General features: G+C 54.2%; 1 protein-coding gene across 3 annotated transcripts in view; it reads left to right on the plus strand.

Annotated features, from left to right (window-relative positions):
* The window catches only part of MAST3 (microtubule associated serine/threonine kinase 3), a 110,298-nt gene extending 89,894 nt beyond the window's left edge, over nt 1–20,404 (plus strand). For all 3 annotated transcript variants that reach the window (XM_038772172.1, XM_038772169.1, XM_038772171.1), the window contains 16 exons: nt 957–1,042; nt 1,573–1,781; nt 2,199–2,337; nt 2,895–3,027; nt 3,399–3,564; nt 4,788–4,889; nt 5,960–6,082; nt 9,100–9,209; nt 9,764–9,909; nt 10,914–11,152; nt 11,617–11,814; nt 12,262–12,488; nt 12,694–12,816; nt 13,082–13,218; nt 14,662–14,843; nt 15,204–20,404. In XM_038772172.1, the coding sequence (XP_038628100.1) occupies nt 957–1,042; nt 1,573–1,781; nt 2,199–2,337; nt 2,895–3,027; nt 3,399–3,564; nt 4,788–4,889; nt 5,960–6,082; nt 9,100–9,209; nt 9,764–9,909; nt 10,914–11,152; nt 11,617–11,814; nt 12,262–12,488; nt 12,694–12,816; nt 13,082–13,218; nt 14,662–14,843; nt 15,204–16,459 (3,576 nt within the window). In that variant the 3' untranslated portion in view covers nt 16,460–20,404. The remainder of the gene's footprint in view (nt 1–956; nt 1,043–1,572; nt 1,782–2,198; nt 2,338–2,894; nt 3,028–3,398; nt 3,565–4,787; nt 4,890–5,959; nt 6,083–9,099; nt 9,210–9,763; nt 9,910–10,913; nt 11,153–11,616; nt 11,815–12,261; nt 12,489–12,693; nt 12,817–13,081; nt 13,219–14,661; nt 14,844–15,203) is intronic.
* Nucleotides 20,405–21,111: the final 707 nt, after the last annotated feature.

A 21,111-nucleotide genomic window follows, 5' to 3' on the forward strand; every position in this document is an offset into this window, starting at 1 on the left:
GTACGGGGCATTCTGAATCTGGCACCGCAAATCTGGGGGGAGGGGGAGTGCACTGCCAGAAGTAGCTCTTCAGATGGCCAAACTAACTTTTTCTTGAGTCCTTTCCTCTCCGTAGAAGGCAACTCTGGTTAGGGCAGCAGGTGGCTGAAGAAGGGAAGGGTACACCTTCTCGGGGTGACAGCCTGGTTTGCCCACCCACTGTGACTCTTGCTGTCTGGGAGAAGCTTATTGTGCCATCCGGGCTCTCCGCTGATCCCCAGCAGAGAGAGAAGCGGAGAAGCAGGGTGGTCTAGTGGAAAGAGCCCAGGCCCAGGAGTCAGGGGACCCGGGTTCTCATCCCGGCTCCGCCACTGGCCTGCTGTGTGACCTTGGGCAAGTCACTTAACTTCTCTGTGCCTGAGTTTCCTCATCCTCAAAATGGGGATTAACTACCTATCTTCCCTCTCCCAACTTAGGCTGGGACGAGGACTGTATCCAATTGGCTTACCTTGCGTCTGCCCCAGTGCTTCATATAGGGCTGGACACAGAGTAAGCGCTTTCCAAAGATCACAATTCTCATGATCACTATTACTTTAGAAGAAGGGGAAAGGCTCGCTGCATTAATCAGCAGCCGCAACCCCTGGCTGGGAGCAGCGAGGGTAGGGGCCTAGCACAGAGACGTTTGGCCCTGGAGCATGTTGGGATTTGAGGGCAACGGGCGGATGGGGCAGTCTTCAGGAGGCAGATCCTGCCCACTGAGGTTTGCCTCTGCCGCAGCTCTGAGGCCTGGCATTTCCTTGGATGGGCCAGCGGGGGTTAGGTGGTCCAGTGAGGGGATAGGGCTGTGAGGCAGAGAGACATGGGATTTCACGCCCAGTTGTTTGCCAGCTCCTCTCCCCTTTGCTCCCCTCCACCTTGTTGCTTTGCACAGAAAGCAGAAGCCAAAATGCCTTTTTGATTTATCTCCGTCTTCTCAGAGTCGGGCTTTAGCTGCTCCCTCCCGGAGAAAACCCTGTGAGAGCGATTTTGAAACCATCAAGCTGATCAGTAATGGGGCATATGGGTGAGTCTGAGAACCTCACTGTACTGGTTCAGTGTGTCGTGTGCTGCCTCCCAAGAGAGGGCACGCCCAAGAAGTGCGAGTCAGGTCTGAGCGCCCACCTGCGGTAGGTGCCGCCACACCCGACCAGGGGGCAGGGTGGCCGTTGTGCCCGTGCACAAGGCCAGCCGGTTGGGAGCAGGCGCTCAGCAGGGAAGGCAGGCTCCTTTTCCCCGGGCTGCTGATGCCTGGCGCTCTCTATGCTTCGGTGGGACAAGACTGCCCCCAGCTGCAGAGCCAGGAACACCAGATCTGCAGGGACCCGATTGCCCAGCGGATGTCTCAGAGAGGTGGCGGCCTGCCGAGCCCTCCAGGGGAGTCCCTGGTTACAAAGGCCCCAGTGGTGCCCCGCACAGTCAGCTCTGTGATCAGGCTCGAGTTGGCCAGCCTGGTGGGCCGTCCTTTCTTGGGACTGCCCCGCTGAACACCAGCGCCTGGGCGGAGGTGGGGCCCGTTGGGGTCAGCTGAGGGGGGGGGCGTCTCTCTTCTCCCAGGGCTGTTTACCTGGTGAGGCATAAGGACACCCGGCAGCGCTTTGCCATAAAGAAAATCAACAAACAGAACCTCATCCTCCGGAACCAGATCCAGCAGGTGTTTGTGGAGAGAGATATCCTGACCTTTGCTGAGAACCCTTTCGTCGTGAGCATGTTCTGCTCCTTTGAGACCAAGCGGCACCTGTGCATGGTCATGGAGTATGTGGAAGGTCAGGGCCCGAGGCCGGGGGACAGGGGAGCTTGGGTCCTTTGAGTTGATTTGGGGTCTGGGGAGAGGTTAAAAGCAGCATCAGAGGGCAGCTGGCTCCTCTACCCTTCCCAAGTTACCTAGTGATCCCAGTCAGCTCTTCACACGGAGGCAGCGCCAGGGAAATCTCTTGCTGCTTCATTGGCTGCCTTGCCGGTATCAGGTGTCCAGCCTCAGGGCACCATGTTGTCACTCCACTCTGTCATAAGCAGGAATGGAAGGGCAGGAGGAGAGGGAGGAGGAGGGCGATGAGGAGACCGCCCTGAGAGCAGGCCCCAGACCAGATGGGCACAGGTCCCAGAGTTGATGCCCTTGGCGGGGCTGGAGAAGGCCTCTTCTCTTCTGTGGGGTTCACGCTGGGGCCTGCGCTTTTCCCCAGGTGGAGACTGTGCCACGCTGCTGAAGAACATGGGCCCCCTGCCCGTGGACATGGCCCGCATGTACTTTGCCGAGACGGTCCTGGCCCTGGAGTACCTGCACAACTACGGCATCGTTCACCGGGATCTCAAGCCCGACAAGTGAGGGCCCGGTCAGGACGGGAAGTGACTGGGCCATGGTTGGGACTCCCGGAAGTGACGGGGAGGATCTTTAGCAATTGAGCGTCGCCACTGAACCGAGGTCACCCCTAGTGGGAAGGATGGTGCAGGCCCTTCCCACAGGATGAGTTCAGCTGGGGGTCTTCCGGGTGGCCCAGTCCAGGAGCAAGGAGCAGAAGTGAATGTGTGTTCAATTCATAAACGAAGGCTGAGTGGCCACTCGGAAGTTTGGGGATTTTTTTGGTTTGGGTTGGTTTTTGGTAGGGAAGTGGGGAAGGGGTCTGTAGGTCCATGAGGTCTACCCCTTATGTCGGAAGTTGGCTCAGAGAGTCCATTTCTCCCCTCCCCCGACCACCACCATAAAAGATGGGGTCCTAAAGTTGGGGTTTGGCTTGTACTTCTTTTCGGGTAGTAGGTGTCAGGTGCCCTCATTGGCTTGGGTCCCCAGTGCCCTTTGCACCTGCTTTGAGCCTTAGCTTTGCCCCCGGCTCGCCTCCAATGACACTGTGGTCAAGACTTGTCCCCTTGCTGCGTTTCAGTTTATTAATCACTTCCTTGGGCCACATCAAGTTGACTGACTTTGGGCTCTCAAAGATCGGGCTGATGAACATGACCACCAACCTGTATGAAGGACACATCGAGAAGGACGCCCGGGAATTTATTGACAAGCAGGTGAGCACTGGGAATCGAGAGGGTCCCATCTGGGGCCCCGCAGCACTCTGGGGGCCACTAAAAGGCCTGGGGGATAGGCTGGGGAGCTCATGCCCGTGCCTCTTCTCTCTCACTTCCTGCCCCCAGCAATACTCCAGGTGGGCCGGTGTTCTGCATGTCTTTGGGCTGACATGGCACCAAAAAGATAGGGAGGCCCTACCCCAGGTGTGGCCCAGCCAAGGGTGAGGGCGGTGGGGGGGGTGTTGGGAGGAGCAGAGCGATGGGAAGCGGGTTGTCTCTCACCAAAGTGCCCGGTCAAGTGTCCGGGCACTCTGCTGGTGAATAAGAAGGTGTGTGAGTGCTCTTGTTTGCTCATACATTTTATAATCCAGGTCTGTGGGACACCCGAGTACATTGCTCCAGAAGTGATCTACCGCCAGGGCTATGGGAAACCGGTGGACTGGTGGGCCATGGGTGTCATCCTCTACGAATTCCTCGTCGGCTGCGTCCCATTCTTCGGGGACACCCCTGAGGAGCTCTTCGGACAGGTGGTCAGCGGTAGGTGGCCCGCCGATTGCCTCTGCCTTTGACCCCGTAACTGTAGCTGAGTCTGGACCTTGTCTTTGCCTTGGAGGTGTTTCCGTTTGCCAGGAGAATGGCACCCCTTCCTCCTGGCTTTTCTCTGTCTTTAGGCTGCCTCGGGGCTTTTGTTTCTCCTTTCTCGGCCAAGGGACGTGAATGTGCAATACTAGAGCAGAGAATGGTTGTGACTGGTCTGTGTTCTGGCCCTATTTGTGCAGTCGGGACAGGCAGCCTGGGTTTATTGTTACTGTTGTTGTTGTCGTCATTATTTTCATGGCATTTACGAACCACTTACTTTGGGCTAAGTGCTGGCTTAGAGCCAAGGTTACCAGATGGGACATGGTCCCTCTCCCTCCTGAAGCTCACGGTCTTATCTTAACCCCATTTTCCAGCTGAGGAAAATGAAGCCCAGGGTGGTCATGTGACTTACCCTGGGCAGACATATGACTCACCCAGGGACATACCTCAGGCCAGTGGCAGAGCTGGGATGAGAACCCAGGCCCGTGCTCTTTCCCCTAGGCCCCAGTGCCCTTAAACTCAGACCCTCATTTCAACAACTCCCTTTGGACAGAGAGATCTAGGGAGCAGCCGACCTAAGAGGCCAGTTGGTCCGGACTTCCATGCCCACATATCAGGCCGCCGGTCCCGGGACAAGGGTGTTCCTTTGGGAGGACCACGCGCGGTGCTGCCCTCTCTCTGGGACAGGAACCTCGGAAAGCCAAGCCAGCACAGGCTCGGCTTGTCTCGAGCCCGGTTTGTCCTGCTCCGTGACTCAGTGCTTTGGGGGAAACACCACTCGAAAAGGCTGACAGCCGAGTCCTCTTTCCCCTCGTTACTGGGTCAGGCCCACGCTAGCATTGGGCCACCTGAGCCCCAACCATCACGAGACCTTCTGCTTTCCTAGATCCAAAAAGCAAAATTTGGGGAGGGGCGGGCGAGAGCTTGCAGCACCCGAAGAGATGGTGGGAGAAGTGTGGAGAGAGGGAATCCTTCATCCATGAAAAATGGGGACGCTAGGGGCCCCGGGGGCTGATCTCGTGACTGCCTGTCTCCACGAGTCTCATTTAATCGCTCCCTCTGTTAGCACGTGAGCACCAGAGCCGGCACAGCACGCTGCACCGCTCTGCCCTCTCGTGTCCTCCGGTCGCTGGGTCCCCCAACCCTGCCACCCTCCAACCTCTTCCTCTCAAATCTTTTAGATGAGCTGATCTGGCCCGAGGGAGATGATGCGCTGCCTGCCGATACTCAGGATCTGATCACCAAGCTGCTCCGACAAAGCCCCCTGGACCGCTTAGGCACTGGTAGGCATGGGGGGCGGTCCCTGTGGCACCTGGAATGGCTCTTCTGGCAATCGGGTCCCGGCCAGCCCCACGCCCCGGGGAGTGGGCTGCTGTCCTGGGGATTGTCTGGGTTTGTGGCCCCGAGTCAGATTTTCCAGGATGGGCACCGTCTGGGCGGGCTGCCCAGGCCTCAGCGGCTGGAGCGGGGCCGCCGAGTTTCCAGGCCCAGATTAGAACTCTTCCCTCGGATGGTTATGCAAGCCTGGACGAACAGCTGGCCCCGGACCCGAGCACCGCAACAACACAGCCCGACTCAGCCCTGAAAAATCATTTTTCCACAAGCTGAAATCGTGTTTTCCCACCGGGAGGGACGTGTTTTCCTTTCCTGCATATGTCCGTTCTGCGGGCCCATCTCTGTTGGGCTGTTCCCATCCGTACCGTGTGCTCCTTGGACTCCTGCCGCTGGAATCCTTGGGACAGCCCAGCCGGTTTTAATAAACGGCCCTTGGATCCCTCGGCGCCTCGCCTCGGTTGCGGATGCCGGGCGCTGGCAGGGCCCTCTCAGCCCCGTCTTCGGGAGTGCTGGCACTCCCCTCCTCATTTCCCATCTCGGAGATCATTGCCCATTAAGTCTCCTGAAGCGTCCAGCAAGTTGACCGGTGTCTTTGCGAAACCCCTCTCTGCCTGGCCCGGAACTGAATGTGCCAGGGCTCCTTCCCACATCCTTCCTTCCTCCTCAGGGATGCGGCCAAGGAGGCGAGCCTCCCTCCCCTCTGTCCCCTGACCCTTGTCCCCAGTAAGGTGTGGGGCACCTTAGACTTTTCTCTCTCTGGTCACCCCACCAGGCTGTCTGTCTCCCCGGTGCTGTCGGGGGTTCCCTAAACGTAAAGCCATCTGACCTGGAGCTGGCCCCAGCTGGAGGGAGTTGGGCCTGAGGGTGCTGGGGAAGGGGTGGTGCCAGCTGGACGGGGAAGCTCTGTGGGGTAAGGTCCGGAGAAGGGCTTGGGGACCCAGCCGGCGGAGGGAGTCAAAGGGAGCCCCGGTGCGCTGGGCGCTGACTCTCCTTGACTCTCCTCTGCCCTGAACACTAGGTGGCACCCATGAGGTGAAGCAGCATTCCTTCTTTCACAACCTGGACTGGAATGGGCTCCTGAGGCATAAGGCAGAATTCATTCCCCAGCTGGAGGCCGAGGACGACACCAGCTACTTTGACAGTAAGGAGTAGGGTCGGTCTTGGGCCGAGGGAGGCCTTTCAGCCAGCTTGCACGCTGGTGGAAACCAGCAGTGGGACTTCCCAACTTGGGACTTATTTTTTTGTATTTTAAATGGTATTTTTTAAGCACTTACTATGTGCCAGACACTGTACTAAGCAGTGGGGTAGATACAAGGTAATCAGGTTGGACACAGTTCCTGTCCCACAAAGCGCTCACAGTCGTAATCCCCGTTTTACAAGTGAGGTAACTGAGGCCCAGAGAAATTAAGTGACTCGCCCAAGGCCACACAGCAGACACGTTGGGGAGCTGGGATGAGAACCCAGGTCCTCTGACTCCCAGGCCTGTGCTCTAGCCACTAGGTCCTACTTCATTCATTCATTCATTCATTCAGTCGTATTTATTGAGAGCTTGCTGTGTGCAAAGCACTGTACTAAGCGCTTGGGAGAGTACAGTATAACAACAAATAGGCACATTCCCATCCACAATGAGCTCACAGACTAGAGACTTGCTTCTTGACTTGGTGTGAATTCAATCACCCGATCAGTTGGTCAATCAAAGCACAGCTTATGTGCTCCTTTTCCTTCTTGTTTCCCCTGCCAAGTGCCTGGCTTCTCTGGGGACTGGAGGGAGCGGGGCCCAGCCCTAGGCATCTCCCACCCCACCACCTCCGATGGCACCACAGAAGCAGGGAAGGGGAAGCCCCCCCGCCCAGCCCACCCTGACCCCAAAGCTCAGAGAAAGTAAGTGAAAGTAGGTTCCCATGTGGCAGCAGTTCAGGGACGGTGCCATCACCCAGCCCAGCTCTGTCTTGGACCTTTTGGCTGCCTGGGTGCTGCTGTTTCTGGTCCCGCTGGGCGGTCCGGGATGGTGCGGGGCTGGGACTGAGCCAGTGGTAGTACCTCTAGCCACCGCCATGCGGTGGCTAAACCCCGGTGCTTTTCTCTGAGCCCTGGGAGAGGGCTGTGGGTCCCAGAGGCCCTCTTCTCCTTTCCCCCCATCCCCCCCACCCCCACTCCCTCCTGGAACGAGGGCCAGGGAAGAGGACGTTCCAGGCCCCTCTCTGCGCCCCTTTCTCTGCCGCACCCGGGACAAGGGAGAGGTCCATTCCCACCTCGTGCAGCCACTGGCAGGAAGCGTTGGGTTCAGGAATGGAGATGCTTTGGAAAAACCCCGAGGTGTTGGGTTTGGAGGAAGAAATTTCGGATGGTGCAGTCTCTGCTAGAGAAACGAATAACATCTGGCCAGGATCCCAACACAGGCAGCAATGGAAGGGCTGAAATTCCCTCGGTTATTTCCCAGGAGGGTAGTGTTCTGTGCGGCTGAGTTAATCACTGGGCCCCTTGTCCTAGCTCATAGAAATCCCTTCATAGAGGGAGGTGACTGAGAGGGCCTTCTCCTCAACACCCTCATTGATGCGCCGTTGAGCCGCTACCTGCCAGGCGGTGCGGAAGGAACTTGGCAGTTCAGGTTGGTCGCGCCAGGCGCTGGTATGAAGGAATCTTCTGTGGCTTGGGCCCGCCAGAGGCCAGGGGATGTTGCTGTGGACACTGGGGCTAAAGATGAAGCAGGAGAGCGGAGGGAACTCAAATTTGTGGGGAGCAGAGGGACATGGTAATGGAAGTGCTGAGCGAGCTGTCCGTTGGTTGGCGGGGGAGAGGGTGGGTAGCGGGACAATGTGAAATTCTGTGGAGAGCTCGAGTCCATCAGAAGTAGCCACTGGTCGGGAAATGGGTCCCATGGGGAAATCTGTTCCTTGGGCTTTGCCGTAGGCCCAGCATCCGCCCACCCACCCCCACCAAATGCAATTTAGCAAACGTTAGCTGGGCCCAAATGAACAGCAGCATTCTGAGTCCGCTCGAGGGCCCAAATGAACAGCGGCATTCTGAATCTGCTCGAGGGGCTGAACGACCAATAGCACATCTGAGCCCCAAGGTTTCCCCAGCAGTGTGTTTAGAAATAAACATAAAGAGGTGGTTCTTCTGGCTGCAAACCATCCTCTTTTTCCAAGGGCCTCTTGGCACCAAGCTGAGGAATGGGGCGTGCCCCCCCAGAGGATGGGCAGCTGACGTCCCAAGGGATTCCATGAAGAGCTGTCAGGCTGCCTCCCGGTGGGGTGGAGGTTTCGGGGAGGGGAGCTGGGAGGACAGAGGAGGAGAACAAGAGTAAAATGAAACTTGGGGTGCTGTGGCCCCAGGACCCGCTGGAATGGTATTGCCCCAAACTTGCAGGGAGCTCTGGGAGACGTGGGACTTACCAGGCCCAGAGCTTCCCCCAGGCCTCCTTCCCTGCAGTCATGGAACTGAATTGAGCCAGTGGGACAACTGCCTGTTACTCACAAATTAACCGGCAATCCAATGGTGGTGCCTCCTCTGGCTCGGGTAGCTGATGGGGGTTCCGGTGAAGAGGGCTGAGTCAGCCGCTTTCTTGGCAAATTCCCCCACAGTTGCTGTTCCCCATTCCCTGCAACCAGTGGGGCCCGAGGAGAGGAATGCTGGGTGCTTAGGGCTAGGGACAGTACCCAAAGAGTGTACACAAGGCCCTGCTGCTCCACACTGCTCTCTCTCCTTTGGCGAGGCCGGCCGCCTGGCTGACCAAGGAGGAGCAGGACTGCTTTTTCGAAGAGAAATTCTTAGAGGCCAGTCTGTGTGCATTTATGGCAGTTCTCGGTATGGGGTGGACCCTTAATAGAGGTGCTTTCCCCTCTGCATCTCCTGTGCCCTTGGCTCTGTAGTCTTAAAGCACTTGATATTCACCCCTTTCCCTCCAGCCCCACAGCACTTATGTCCATATCTGTAAGTGATTTCTTTCTATTAATGTCTGTCTCCCCCTCTAGACTGGAAGCTCCTTGTGGGCAGGGAATGTGTCTATCACCTCTGTTGTATTGCACTCTCCCAAGTGTTACTTAGTACAAGACTCTGCATACAGTAAGCACTCAGTAAATACCGTTGATTGATAATGAAGGCTGGGGTATATCTGGTTTCTGGAGTCCTGAGTGCATCTCTGCTCCGTTCTTTCAGCACGTTCGGAAAGGTACCGCCACCTGGGTTCAGAAGACGAAGAAACGAATGACGAGGAGTCCTCTACAGAAATCCCACAATTTTCCTCCTGCTCACACCGGTTCAGTAAGGTACTGGAGACGTTCTTTTGCCAAGAGAAAGATAACTTTGGGGCTTGACACAGGGTTGCGTATGTACTTAAGAGTCGAGACGGTGTCTCTCAAAATGGCTTTGACCACCCCTGCTCCCTAAACAAACCTGGTCCTTTGGTTGTCCTACTTCCTTTCCTCTTATATTTGCAAAGTTACAACTCTCCTTTTTCTCTCATCCCCTCAGTGAAGTGGTTTAGCAGGAATTCAATTTTGCAGGTGAAAAGACAGCTATGGAGCAAGAAAGGAAATTGACAGAGAAAGGGCCACAGAGCAGATCAGTGGCAGAGGTGGATTAGGTGCCGAAAGCGAGGTAGTTTCCTCCCCGAGGGCCCTTTCTAAGACCATTCACCCTTGTGGGGCTAAGAGCCCAGCTCAGTGCTATTAATCGTCTGAGCCGTTCGTTGGTAGCTGCTTAGGAAATTGAAACTTGTTGAGCGAATTGCATCTAGTTTCTCTCCAGTAATTGGAGAAACTGGGTCACCGTACTTCACTTCAAGTCTCTTCCTGTCTTTCCAATTTACTTTTCTCTGAAGGTTTATAGCAGTTCAGAGTATCTGGCTGCTCACCCCAACCTGAACCCTGAGAAAAGCTGTAGTGAAGACAAAGAAGACCGGACAGACAGGTGGGATAAAGGTGCTGGAGAGGAGGAGAAAAATCGCCGTTCATATACCGAAATCAGGTGAGGAGGGGAAACGGGTACGCGGGGAGATAGACTACACGGGGGCCCTCCCTTCAGCCTTCTCACAAACCAGGGGCATCCTGGGCTTGGGCTAGCCTCCCAGAGAGAAAACATGCGTGCGTGCGTGCGTGTGCGTGCGCGCGCACACACACACACACGGCAGTGGGAACAGGCTTTGGAGTGAAAATAAGGAAGGTTTTGGAATAAAACAGGGCTAGGTTTACTGAAAGTAGACTTCCATGCTGCGTGATGGCTAATGGTAGTAATAATAATCATGGGATTTGTTAGCACTTACTATGTGTCAGGCACTCTGTTCAGTGCTAGGGTAGGTACAATATCATTAGGTCAAACACGGTCCCTGTCCCACACGGTTCTCACTGTTTGGGAGGGAGGGAGAAGAGGTATTTCATCCCCCATTTTAACAGATGAGGAAACTGGTATTAGGCTCTGCCACTTGTCCGCTGTGTGAACTTATTGGGCAAGTCACTTAACTCCTCTGTGCCTCCGTTACCTCATCTGTAAAATGGAGATTTAGAGTGTGAGCCCCATGGGGGACATAGACTGTGTCCCACCTGCTTATCTTGTATCTACCCCAGTGCTTAGAACAGTGCTTGACACATAATAAGCACTTAACAAATACTATTGTTATTATTATTATCAGCTAAACAAAGCCCGGCCCTCCCTAACAGTCAGCTTGGGCTAGTCCTCAGCTCAGCAGTCCTGGCCTCAAGGAACAGATGCCCAAACTTTCGAGTCCTGACTTGGAGCATGCTCATTGGTTGCAAGAACTCGCTCGGCAGCAGCCCACAAGTTTCAGAATGTTTGGGGGGAGCCGTAGGGCCCACGATTGAGAATGTGCATTCAGTACTCTTTGATTTGGGGATAAATTCTAGGATAAAACTCTCCTAAGTGAGCACTCTGGGTCCCCATGTGGCCATGGGAGTGCCAGCCTCCCAGGAAGAAAGACTTCTTCCCTTTGTAACCCTTGAACTCTGTATTTCCAGGTTGAGATCATGGACCTCTTCTGGCTCCTCACGTCACTCCTCCTCCCAACCTGAGCGGAGCCAAAGCTCCTCCGTGCTGACCAGCACCTACAGCGTGGACACAATGCCAAAGTTCGCCTTCTCGTCTGAAGATGAGAGTCCCAGCCAAGGTCCCTCAAAGCCAGAGAAGCCCATCTTTGTTCTGGGGGAGCCCGAGGGACCACCAGTGAGAGGAACTGCCAAATCGTCCGCCTTATCGGGTAAGTGGAGAGACCGAGTTAGTGATCTGGAAACTGGCAGCCATCTTGCAAACCATTTCAGGTGCTGTTTGCACCACCAGAACCCTGAAGCCGGTGGCCTGAGGAAAAATCAGGGGACGTGGGCTGTCAAGAATGTAGCAAAGGTGTGAGGTGGGACTGAGATGTCATAGCCTACTGTGTCCTATTCTGTTCTGTTTGAGCGGGGAAAGCTGAGGGGAGAAGAAATTGCTTCTCCTGGTTCCTTAGTGTGTCTTTCCCCTTGCCCCGATTCCTCTCTGGGGACAAACTGAGTGACTGAGTGTTGTGTGACTTCACTTGTACCTGGGAGAGTGGGTGGCAAAACCTGGCCTTTGTTAATGATTACAGTAATGCTGCCACCCTTCTGCCTGGCCTGCTACTTCCAAGCAATGTGAGAATTAGCCCCTTAGCTTGTGCTGAGACCCCTCCATTTCTTGTCTGTTTAGCTGAAATGGCCAATCTGAGCCACATCCGGTTAAGGAGTAACAGTACGGGGACCAAAAGTTGCACTCCCCGGGGACTGGAGACTGGTTTGGGCTGGCGTCTGGGGCAGAAGGAAACACCTGAGAAACAGAAGATCTCTCCAGGAAGCCGAGTCCCCAAATCTGCATCGGTCTCAGCATTATCACTGATTATCACTTCAGGTAAAGCTAGTTTCCTGTCCTCCCTCCTTCCCATTTCTTCCACTCTATCTGCCCTTCCTTTCTTCCATTTGCCCACCTCTCTCCTTCTGAGAATGCAGGTTAGCTTCTGGGGGAAGCCCCCTCTGCCTAGGGCAGACCCAGGGCTCATGAGATTCTTTTTACAGGTGAGGGTGATCGTTATGTCCAGGCCCCACTTGGTCAGCCTGATCTGGGGAAGTTGGCCGGGGGCATGGGAGGGGGGTGTCAAGGGAAGAGGAGAAGAATTCCTATTGGTTTGCTTATTCTTCTCTCTGAGGATCTGACTCCCCTGTACTGCTGCAGAGTGAAACCCCGGTTCCCTAACTGAGTAGTAGCTGACATGAGAGCAACACAATAACTAAGCTCTCTGATGAGGTGTGGGCTGTGGTTTCCCCCATGACTAGAGTGTTTTGCTTCTTTCTCCTCCAGATGACTGCAGTGGTGGGGCCCTCATGAGCCCAATATCCCCCCACTCCATCTCCTCTAACCCTTCTTCCCGAGACTCCTCTCCAAGCCGGGATTCCTCACTCGGGATCACCAGCCTGCGGCCGCCTATAGTCATCCACAGCTCTGGCAAGAAGTATGGCTTCAACCTGCGGGCCATCCGAGTCTACATGGGCGATAGCGACATCTACACCGTACACCATATGGTCTGGGTGAGTGACGTGACACGTTCAGCAGACAGTTGGGGAGGCCACGCTTCCTGCCCCAGCAATGGGTTTCCCTGCTCCCTGCCTGGTAAGACGATAACGGGTTGCCACCTGGGAGGTGAAGTGGGTGGCCCTCTCCATCGTATCCCACCCCTCCACCACCCCAAAACCCCCAACCCCCACCCCGGTAACATCTCCCGGATTGCTTTAGAACGTGGAGGAAGCAAGCCCTGCTCATGAAGCTGGACTTCGAGCCGGTGATCTCATCACCCACATTAACGGAGAGTCGGTGCTTGGACTGGTTCACATGGACGTGGTGGAGCTGCTGCTTAAGGTGACTGCAGTCACGTGGCCTGACGAGGGGCATGATTTGGTTTGGGTTTTCTGGGGTGGGAGTGTTCAACAGCCCTCTGTCCCGTGCCCTCTTTGGGCTGCTTTTCAGGGGAAGGTTGTTTAGAAATCTGTCCTAGCTAGCGTTCAAGGGATTTATGCAACCCTCCCCACCCGAGCCATGTAAATCACGGGAGAAGCCAGGCTTCTTAGCAGGTCATTCTGCTTGCTCATAGGCGGCATAGCAGCTTCTTTTTGGTGTCTTGCAGAGTGGCAACAAAGTTGCCCTGAGGACCACTGCGCTCGAAAACACTTCGATCAAAATTGGCCCTGCCCGGAAAAACAGCTCCAAAGGTAGAATGGCCCGAAGGAGTAAGCGAAGCAGGAAAAAAGAGAGTCAAGACAGGTGGGTACCAAACCGTCAAAGGAAGGAGAAACTGAAACCGCACCACAACTGTGTGTGGCTGGGCGGGTTTGGGCTGAATTGGATTCATCCAAGAGTGGCCTCTGGGTGGTTGCTAGGCTGGGATTTGCAAACTCTGGCTCGTTTTCTAGCCCCTGAAAGCTGGGTGGAGGGAGAAAAGAGATGGGTGGGGGGTGGGGGGGGTGGCCATCTTCTCAAGTGGTGGGCATGAGGGGGCAAAGAAGAGACTTGTGTCCTTTTTCCTGGTGGCAATGGTGCAGGGAGTGGAGCCCAGGGCACTAGGTACTGAGGTTGACGGGCAGCCCCCTTCCGTGGTGTTAATTGGAAAAGATTGCCTGAAGGTCATGGAACACTAGAGTTAAGGGCATTAGAGCTCAAGTGAGTGAAGTGTATCCGTGCTCAGAGAATAATCGGCTCGTTCTCTGGTTACTAAATAGCAGAGGGCTCTGTGGGCAGCTAGCTTTCCAGTTTATATTTTGAACAAAACTCTTGATTTCTAAAAATCAAGGTCAGTTTACCTGGGAGCCCTTTCGAATGCAATTTTCTGCAAAGAGCCAGCCGTGGATTTTTCAGAAAGTCAGTTGCCAACAGGACTGGGGCCTTTTCGCTCCCAGATGGAGATTTCAGCATTGGAGGAGCAGTGTTAGTTCAAGCATTCTTCCCTCGAGTGATCTTCCTAACAGTGGTTCTTGCTTGATATTGCTGGGTGAGCGCCTCAGTTCCGTTTGCAGAGCTGGCCCTGTGCAGCATGCCTGAGCGAGGCGACTTTTTCCTGGAATTCCTGAAAATTTAACTTGGACTCTTTCCCCGGTTTTGCAAGCGCAGAGCCCTGTGGCATTGAGACTTATTGCCCAGTTGTGGAACTAATTCTCGAGCCGGCGGGAAAGCACAGACTGGACGTTTGTTCTTATACCCCCGCTTTGGCCATAGCGCGTGTTTTCACTTTGCGTTTTGGCTAGACCATCGGTGGGGGGTTTAGGGCAGGTTCTCCTGACAACGTGAGCCTGTTTGGGTGCAGCATGCCGTGGTGTCGGAAGACTCAATCAATGAATGGTATTTATTGAGAGCTTACTGTGTGCAGAACACTGTCCTAAGCACCTGGGAGAGGACAACACAAGCGTTGGTAGGCACGACCCCCACCCAGTTTGTACGCTTGTGTCCACCCTCAAGACCAGCGAGTACCCCAGCCTGAATTTTACTTAACCCGGGGCTTTGTGAGACAACCCCCCCCCCGCCCCCTCCCCCCCCACACACACATACGTTAAAGGAAAAGGATTGAAAAGAGAGATGATGTGGTCAGTACAGAATGGCACCAAGCGAGCATTCGATAGATACCTTTGATTGATTGATTGATTGGCACACCCTGCCAAGAGAGGAACTGTGAACTGTTGGTGTTTTTTGTCTGTGTGTTTCCTTTGTGCAAAGGAGGAAGTGCCTTTTCAAAAAGATCTCCAAGCAATCAACTGTCCTGCATGCTAGCCGCAGCTTCTCCTCCGGGCTCCATCATTCCCTGTCTTCCAGTGAGAGTCTTCCCGGATCCCCTACACACAGTCTGTCTCCGGGGCCCGGCACTCCCTGTCGAAGCCCCGCTCCTGACCTCCCACCTGGTAGGAGGCGACTTTGTTTCATTCCCCAGCTCAAGTCTGCACCAGCTCTTCCTGGGGCTAGAGCGGGAGAGTTGAATAGCCTCCTCAGCCCTCAGGGCCTTCCTTGGGCCCTGGGAAGGGCCACACTCCTTTTCTCCCCTGCCGCAGCCACCCCCCACCCCCTGCCCTTGCAACATTGGCCGCCTTGGTGTTGGGATGGTGGGGGTGGCTCAAGGGGCCAGGGGATGGGGTCAGGGCTCTCCCCTGGAAAGGAAGGGGGGGAGGGCGGAGAACATGTGGCCTCCTAAGAAGGCAAGAGGCCGGTAGAGTTGGATCTTCGATTATACTGACCCATAGCCTCTGCTCGTGTTTTGGTGACAGATGCTGCCTCTCCCCAGAGTACCTCCCCGTCCTCCAGCACCCCCACTTCCCCTGCAGGACACATCCGCCCCAGCTCACTGCACGGGCTGGCACCAAAGCTCAGCGGTCAGCGGTACAAAGTGGGCCGGCGCAAGTCCACGAGCAGCATCCCTCCCTCTCCGCTGGCCTGCACGCCTTCCCCAGGACCCCAACCTCCCTCTCCTCAGAGGTCCCCCTCCCCCTTGCCAAGCTACCCCAAAACCCTCCATGCCCTCCAGGGCAAGACCCTGTCACCACCCACCATCGTCCGGCAGGCAGCCCGCCCCCGGAGCGCGGAGGCCCCCAGGTCTCCTCTCCTGAAACGGGTGCAGTCGGCTGAGAAGATCGCTACATACTTTGCGGAGAAGAAGAGCCTGGGTAGCCGGAAATGCCTCACCCTGGAAATGCCTTCGGGAGCCGGTGCCAGCCCCGAGGACCCAGAGACACAAACGTCCCCCGGGGCCGGGAGCGTCGGGCCCGGAGAGCACCCCGGCCGGGCCGCCTATGCGGGAACCCCGAGCCGGGGTCGAGACTGGGCTGGAGAGAGGCACGAGCGGGACCGGGAGGTCGTGGTCATGCGGCGGCTGAACCTTTCAGAGCGCCGAGATTCATTCAAGAAACAGGAAGCGGTACAGGAGGTGAGCTTCGACGAGCCCGAGCTCCCGGCTCTGGGAAACAACGAGGGCCCGAAGGCCGAGGCAGAGCAGGAGAGCGACCCAGGCCGGTGGAGGCAGCCGGTCCGTTGCGGCTTCTGGGTGGAGTCCAGGACATGTCTGAGCACCCGAGTGGGACTCAGTCAATCCTCAGAGCGTCTCCCCCAGGAGCAGAAGCCCCCGCCCGTGCCCCAGATTGCCGTGCAGGGCTCCGAAAGCGATGAGCCAGAGCCCACCCAGGCCGAGTGGGAGTGCCAGGGCTCTTACTCCCCACCCCACCGGCTGATGGCCAAGGTCTATATTGAGCAGACAGATGGGACAAAGGCAGTAGAATACAAGAGCCTCTCATCCCAGTGGCGAGACAGCAGGGAGACAAGGGACTTCTGTGCAGGGCAGGATCCTACCCCAGCAGGAGCCCCTCGGCCTGGGGCAGGCAAAGAACTGCAGGCGGCCAAGTCGCTCCCCAGCGCGCAGTCGGCGGCGGTGGCGGCGGGAAGCCAGGAGCGGGTGAGACCCGGCTCTCGGACACTCGGAAAAAGCGAAGCGGAAGCGGCCGGGCAGGCTCAGAGGAAAAAGGATGAGTGATGCCGGAAGGGGAAAGGGGGCCCCGGGGAAGATTGCTCAAGGGAGGAGCACCTGTCAGAGCTATGCCGTCTCGCCACCGGGACTCGGCTGGAACATTTGTGCGGCTCAGCGCCCCTCTCTGCCCCCCCCCCCCCCCAAACGCCCATCTCCATCTCTAATAAAAAGTTGAGCTAATGCGTTGTCTTACGGTGTAGCATGGATATCGTGAAACCCGCTGCCACCTTCTGAAACAGTGAATCTTAGGAGCGGGTCTTTTGTTCATCTGAGTCGGGGGTGGGGGCGGGGGACAGAGGGGTTTGGTTTTTCAAAGAAACACCAAGCCTGCGGGAAGGAAAACATTAGGACTTTCTTGGACAGAAAAAAAAGGAGCTTTTTTACTAACTGGAAAGAAGCCCTCTTATTTTTGTAGTACGTGGAAGCCATTGTGCAGGAATGATATTTCTCCAGTGGACCTAGGACTTTGTAAATAGGAGCAGAGGAAAATCCTTACAACTAATTTATTACTTTTATAAGCTAAATGCAGCAGCCTCCCCCAAAGGATTCTCTCAGCCAAAGTGAGCTTCTAGAAGCACTGGATCCCACTTTTCCTACAGTGCTTTGTATTCAGCTAAGAATGAAACACTTCAGAGATGAACTGTGCATCGTTCTTTAAACAGTTCCACGGTCCACTAATTTGGATCCGATTAGATTTCCAGTGTTAAGCACAAAGGGGGCCAGTGAGAGCACAGCTGCTTGGAACAGGCTTGGAACGGGCAAGTTGATTCCTGGGACATGGCAGTGTGCATGTGTGTGTGCGCGCGCGTTTAGGCGTACAGACATGCGGAAAATTTTGGGCGACGGTTGGTCGAGAGGGACTTTTCTAGAGACAAAAGCAGAACTCCACCCCTTGCCCCCACGCCCACCCCGCCCTCCCCTCAGTGGAGCTGGGAGCATTTGGAACTTGGAAATAGATGCTCTGGTCTGCAGGCTGAGAGAGCAGCTGCATGTCTCAGAGGAAGTGAACACCACCTCTCCATTGCTCCAAGGCAGTACGGCCGCCTAGGGAGAGGAATCCGGACAAACTCCCAACTTGTACCCTAGATGTCTCCTCTTTTCCTCAGCCCCAGGTTGCGGGTATATTCCCAACCTGATACTCGGTAAGGATTACTAGAAAGAGTCACTCTATCTCGACCACATTGAAGTATGTGGCTTTCAAGGGCCAAGTGGCTTGTTTCCCCTCCCTGGCCTGGGAGCATCTGGAGCAGTTTGAAGGGGAAATTACAATAACTCTTTTTTTTTTCCTCTACTCCTTCCTCTTTTCCCCATTAGTTGGCAGTTTGATGGAAAAGTGAAAGTCACAACTTCTAGAGCCCCTGGGACCCCCGACTGCAGTGTATCTCAGTGGAAATGGGAGTTGATGCAAGTGACTTTGTTCTTCCTTCTCCCTCCCTTGACATTTATCTGGGCTTTACCTCAGAGCTGGTCTTTGACTGGGACACACCTGCAAGTGCTGGCATCCCAAATATTCATCCTTGCCCATTTTCCAATCTACCGTGCATGGAGTTTCCATTTCCTTGACAAACTGCTGATTTTGTATCCCATTAAGGCCTGAAAGGTACAAGCTGTCTTAAAAACAGGGTCTTCTTTTTGGGGTTCTTTTTTTGGGTTGGTTTTTTTGTTGTTTTTTTTAAATGTAGATAGGCAGGAGAACCAGGACCTCTGGACTAAGCTCCCTCTAGACTGAGCTCGTAAGCAGGGAATGTGACTGTTATTGTTGTATTGGACTCTCCCAAACGCTTAGTACAGTGCTCTGCACACAGTAAGCATTTAATAAATACGATTGACAGTCGACTGACTGGCCTGTTTAAAGGGTGATACTACTACACCAGTAGGTGATAGTAAAATGTGTGCAGGAGGGAGGAAGATTGGTAGAGGGCCACCCTGCCATAGCCACCATGAGCCAGCTGTTCAGAGACTCCACAGCTCCAGTCTGTGGAGCCAGTGTTGCTGAAAAATATTCCCTTATCCTACCTCCCCTCCACCAGGGTGAGATGCATCAGATGAGTTCCAGGACCTTTATTCAGGGGGAGAAAAAAAAAAGCCCTAAAGAAAAGTATCTGAACTCAAAAAAAATTTCCCTGTGGGAATGAGTGGAAATAGGACTATAGGTCAAGGCTGGGCTACTATAATGCAGTACAAATTAGCCTCCACATTTGGGGGTGGGGGTTACTAATTTTCTACTTGAGGAACAGGTTTTCTCTTAATCTCCACATTTATCCCCACTTCTAGCCTACTTTGCTTCATAATGATTTGGCCGTGGGGGGTTTTGGAGGTGGGAGTGACGGAGGTGTTGCTTGGGCTAATGCACCTCATACTCTGGACTGTTATTTCATTGTAAACCTGACTGCCTGTTTCCTCCTTAGCTGTGTAGGAAAGGCACCCCGAGGTAGGTGAGCATTGTGTGCCGAGTGGGATTTGGTTCACTTCTGAAAAATCTCCCCTCCAAGTAGTCTTCCATTCAAGGAAATGGAAACTGTACATAGTCCTCCTTCCATCTACATTTGGACAAGTGATACCTGGCCAGGCTTGTGGAGGAAAGGTCCCCTCTGGACTTGGGTTACCCCAAAGTTTGGGATAGGAGATTTTGGTCAACAGACTGCTTGTACTCTCTCTCTCTCCCTCTCTCTCTTTCTCTCTCTCTCTCTTGCCTTGTTTTAGGGCCTTTTGAGTAGAGGTAGGTTTATTGATTGGTCCATTTGGGAGCCTCTTGACTATCTTTTTGCCTTAGCCAGAGTGGCATTTTCAGGTCTTTCTTGGGCCCCTCCCATTGCCCAACCTGATTAACTTGTATCTACCCCAGTGCTTAATACAGTGCCTGGCACATAGTAAGCGCTTAACAAATGCCATAAAAAAAAATTGCACATGCCAAGTCAAGGCACGAAGTGAAATTGAGGGTGGGGCTGGGGAACTCAGCCCTTGTACAGGTGGGCTAAAACCTGACATTTTCAAATAGAGATTACTTTAGGTCTGTAGGATTGTGCCTCCTGTTCTAAAGACATGGATCTCCAAGGTTATTTGTGGAGCTGTCTGCTACTTCCAGGAGGACATGAACATTATGTCTCTAGAGTGGCCCCATCTTTGGTCTATTGTCAAAGGAAAGGTCCTCTTATGAGAGACATTTGGCCCTATATGTTCAGAACCAGAATACTGGGAATGTTCAGCAAATGAAATTGCTGAAATAATTCCACTGGCCAAATACACTTTTTGTGCAATTTTAGCTTTATTTAGCTCTATTTTAGCTCTATTTCCCCCAGTGAAAGTGGACACAAGTAACGGGCTGGGTTGTACATTTGCTCACTGTCTTCACTGATTATTGGGGACTTGGCTTTCATAGTGCCATTTGCTCTTATCTTTTGAGGTCCTAGTTGTCTCATGTTTTGGTGGTTAGAGTAGAACAAACAAAACACTGAAGTCTGTGGATTTGTTACTGTGGGTTCTCCGTAGATCTCCTATGTGCCCAAAGAGCTTTCCTCCACTCACTAGGAAGAGACCGGAGGGCCCAGCAAGAGGCACCCTCTGCCCTCTGACCACTCTCCCCCCTCATGCCCCCCCGTGTTGCCCCCACCCCCGCAAACTCGCTGGCCTTTCCTCCATTTCTTGATTTGGAGACAGGAAGACTGTGTGTGTGTACAATGTCTGTCGCCTGATATATGCTTGCTGCGTAAATAGAGTAGATAGAAATGTGCACTTTGAGCTGCAGGTCTTGTGTACTCTCGACGCTCCCTGTTAACGCTTTAGGAGTGGGATCAGAGTCAGAGTGGAGTGTTGCAGTTGGAGACTTTTTAGAGAAAAAGCCCACAGACCAGTTTCAGGTTTCTGCACTAGCAGATAACGGGTGGCCTAGTGGATGGGGCACGGGCTGAGGACCTCGGTTCTGATCCTGGTTCCACTACTTGCCTGCTGTGTGATCTTGGAGAAGTCATTCTCTTCTCTGGCCCTCAATTACCTCATCTGTAAAATGGGGAGAAAATGCCTGTTCTCCCTCCCTCTTAGAGTGTGAGACAAGGACAGGGACTGGGTTTGGATCTGCTTAAAGTGCATCTGCCCCAGTGCCTAATTCAGTATTTTGCACACAGTATGCACTTGACAAATATCTCAATTAGTAGTTAGCCCGATATTTCAGACTGCAGACCACTTTTCACCTATGCATGGCTGTCTTTCCAAATCACCCCACCTAATAGTTCCCTTAGGGGCTACTTAGAGAACACAGCACTATTAATAATAATAATTGTGGTATTTGTTAAAGCACTTACTTTGTGCCAAGCACTGCCCTAAGCGGGCGCTGGGGTTAATACAGTACGTGCAGATCTGTGACCGTTCCTGTCCCATATGGTGCTCACAATCTAAGAAGAGGGGGAGAACAGGTATCAAATCCCCATTTTACGAATGAAGCTGAGGCACCGAGCAGTGAAGTGACTTGCCCAAGGTCCCACAACAGGCAAATGGTGGAGCCAGGATTAGAAGCCAGGTCCTCAGACTCCCAGGCCCCGCTGCTTCCACCGTGTGTGCAGCAGTGCTCTTTAAAATGACTAGGAAAGCTTGTCCTGTTTGGGGTTTTTAATAAGAAAACTCAAATAAGCAGCATCAGCAACAACCACAAAATCTGCAGTCGG

This window comes from Tachyglossus aculeatus, chromosome X1 (genome assembly GCF_015852505.1).
Source record: "Tachyglossus aculeatus isolate mTacAcu1 chromosome X1, mTacAcu1.pri, whole genome shotgun sequence".
NCBI classification, from domain to species: Eukaryota; Metazoa; Chordata; class Mammalia; order Monotremata; family Tachyglossidae; genus Tachyglossus; species Tachyglossus aculeatus.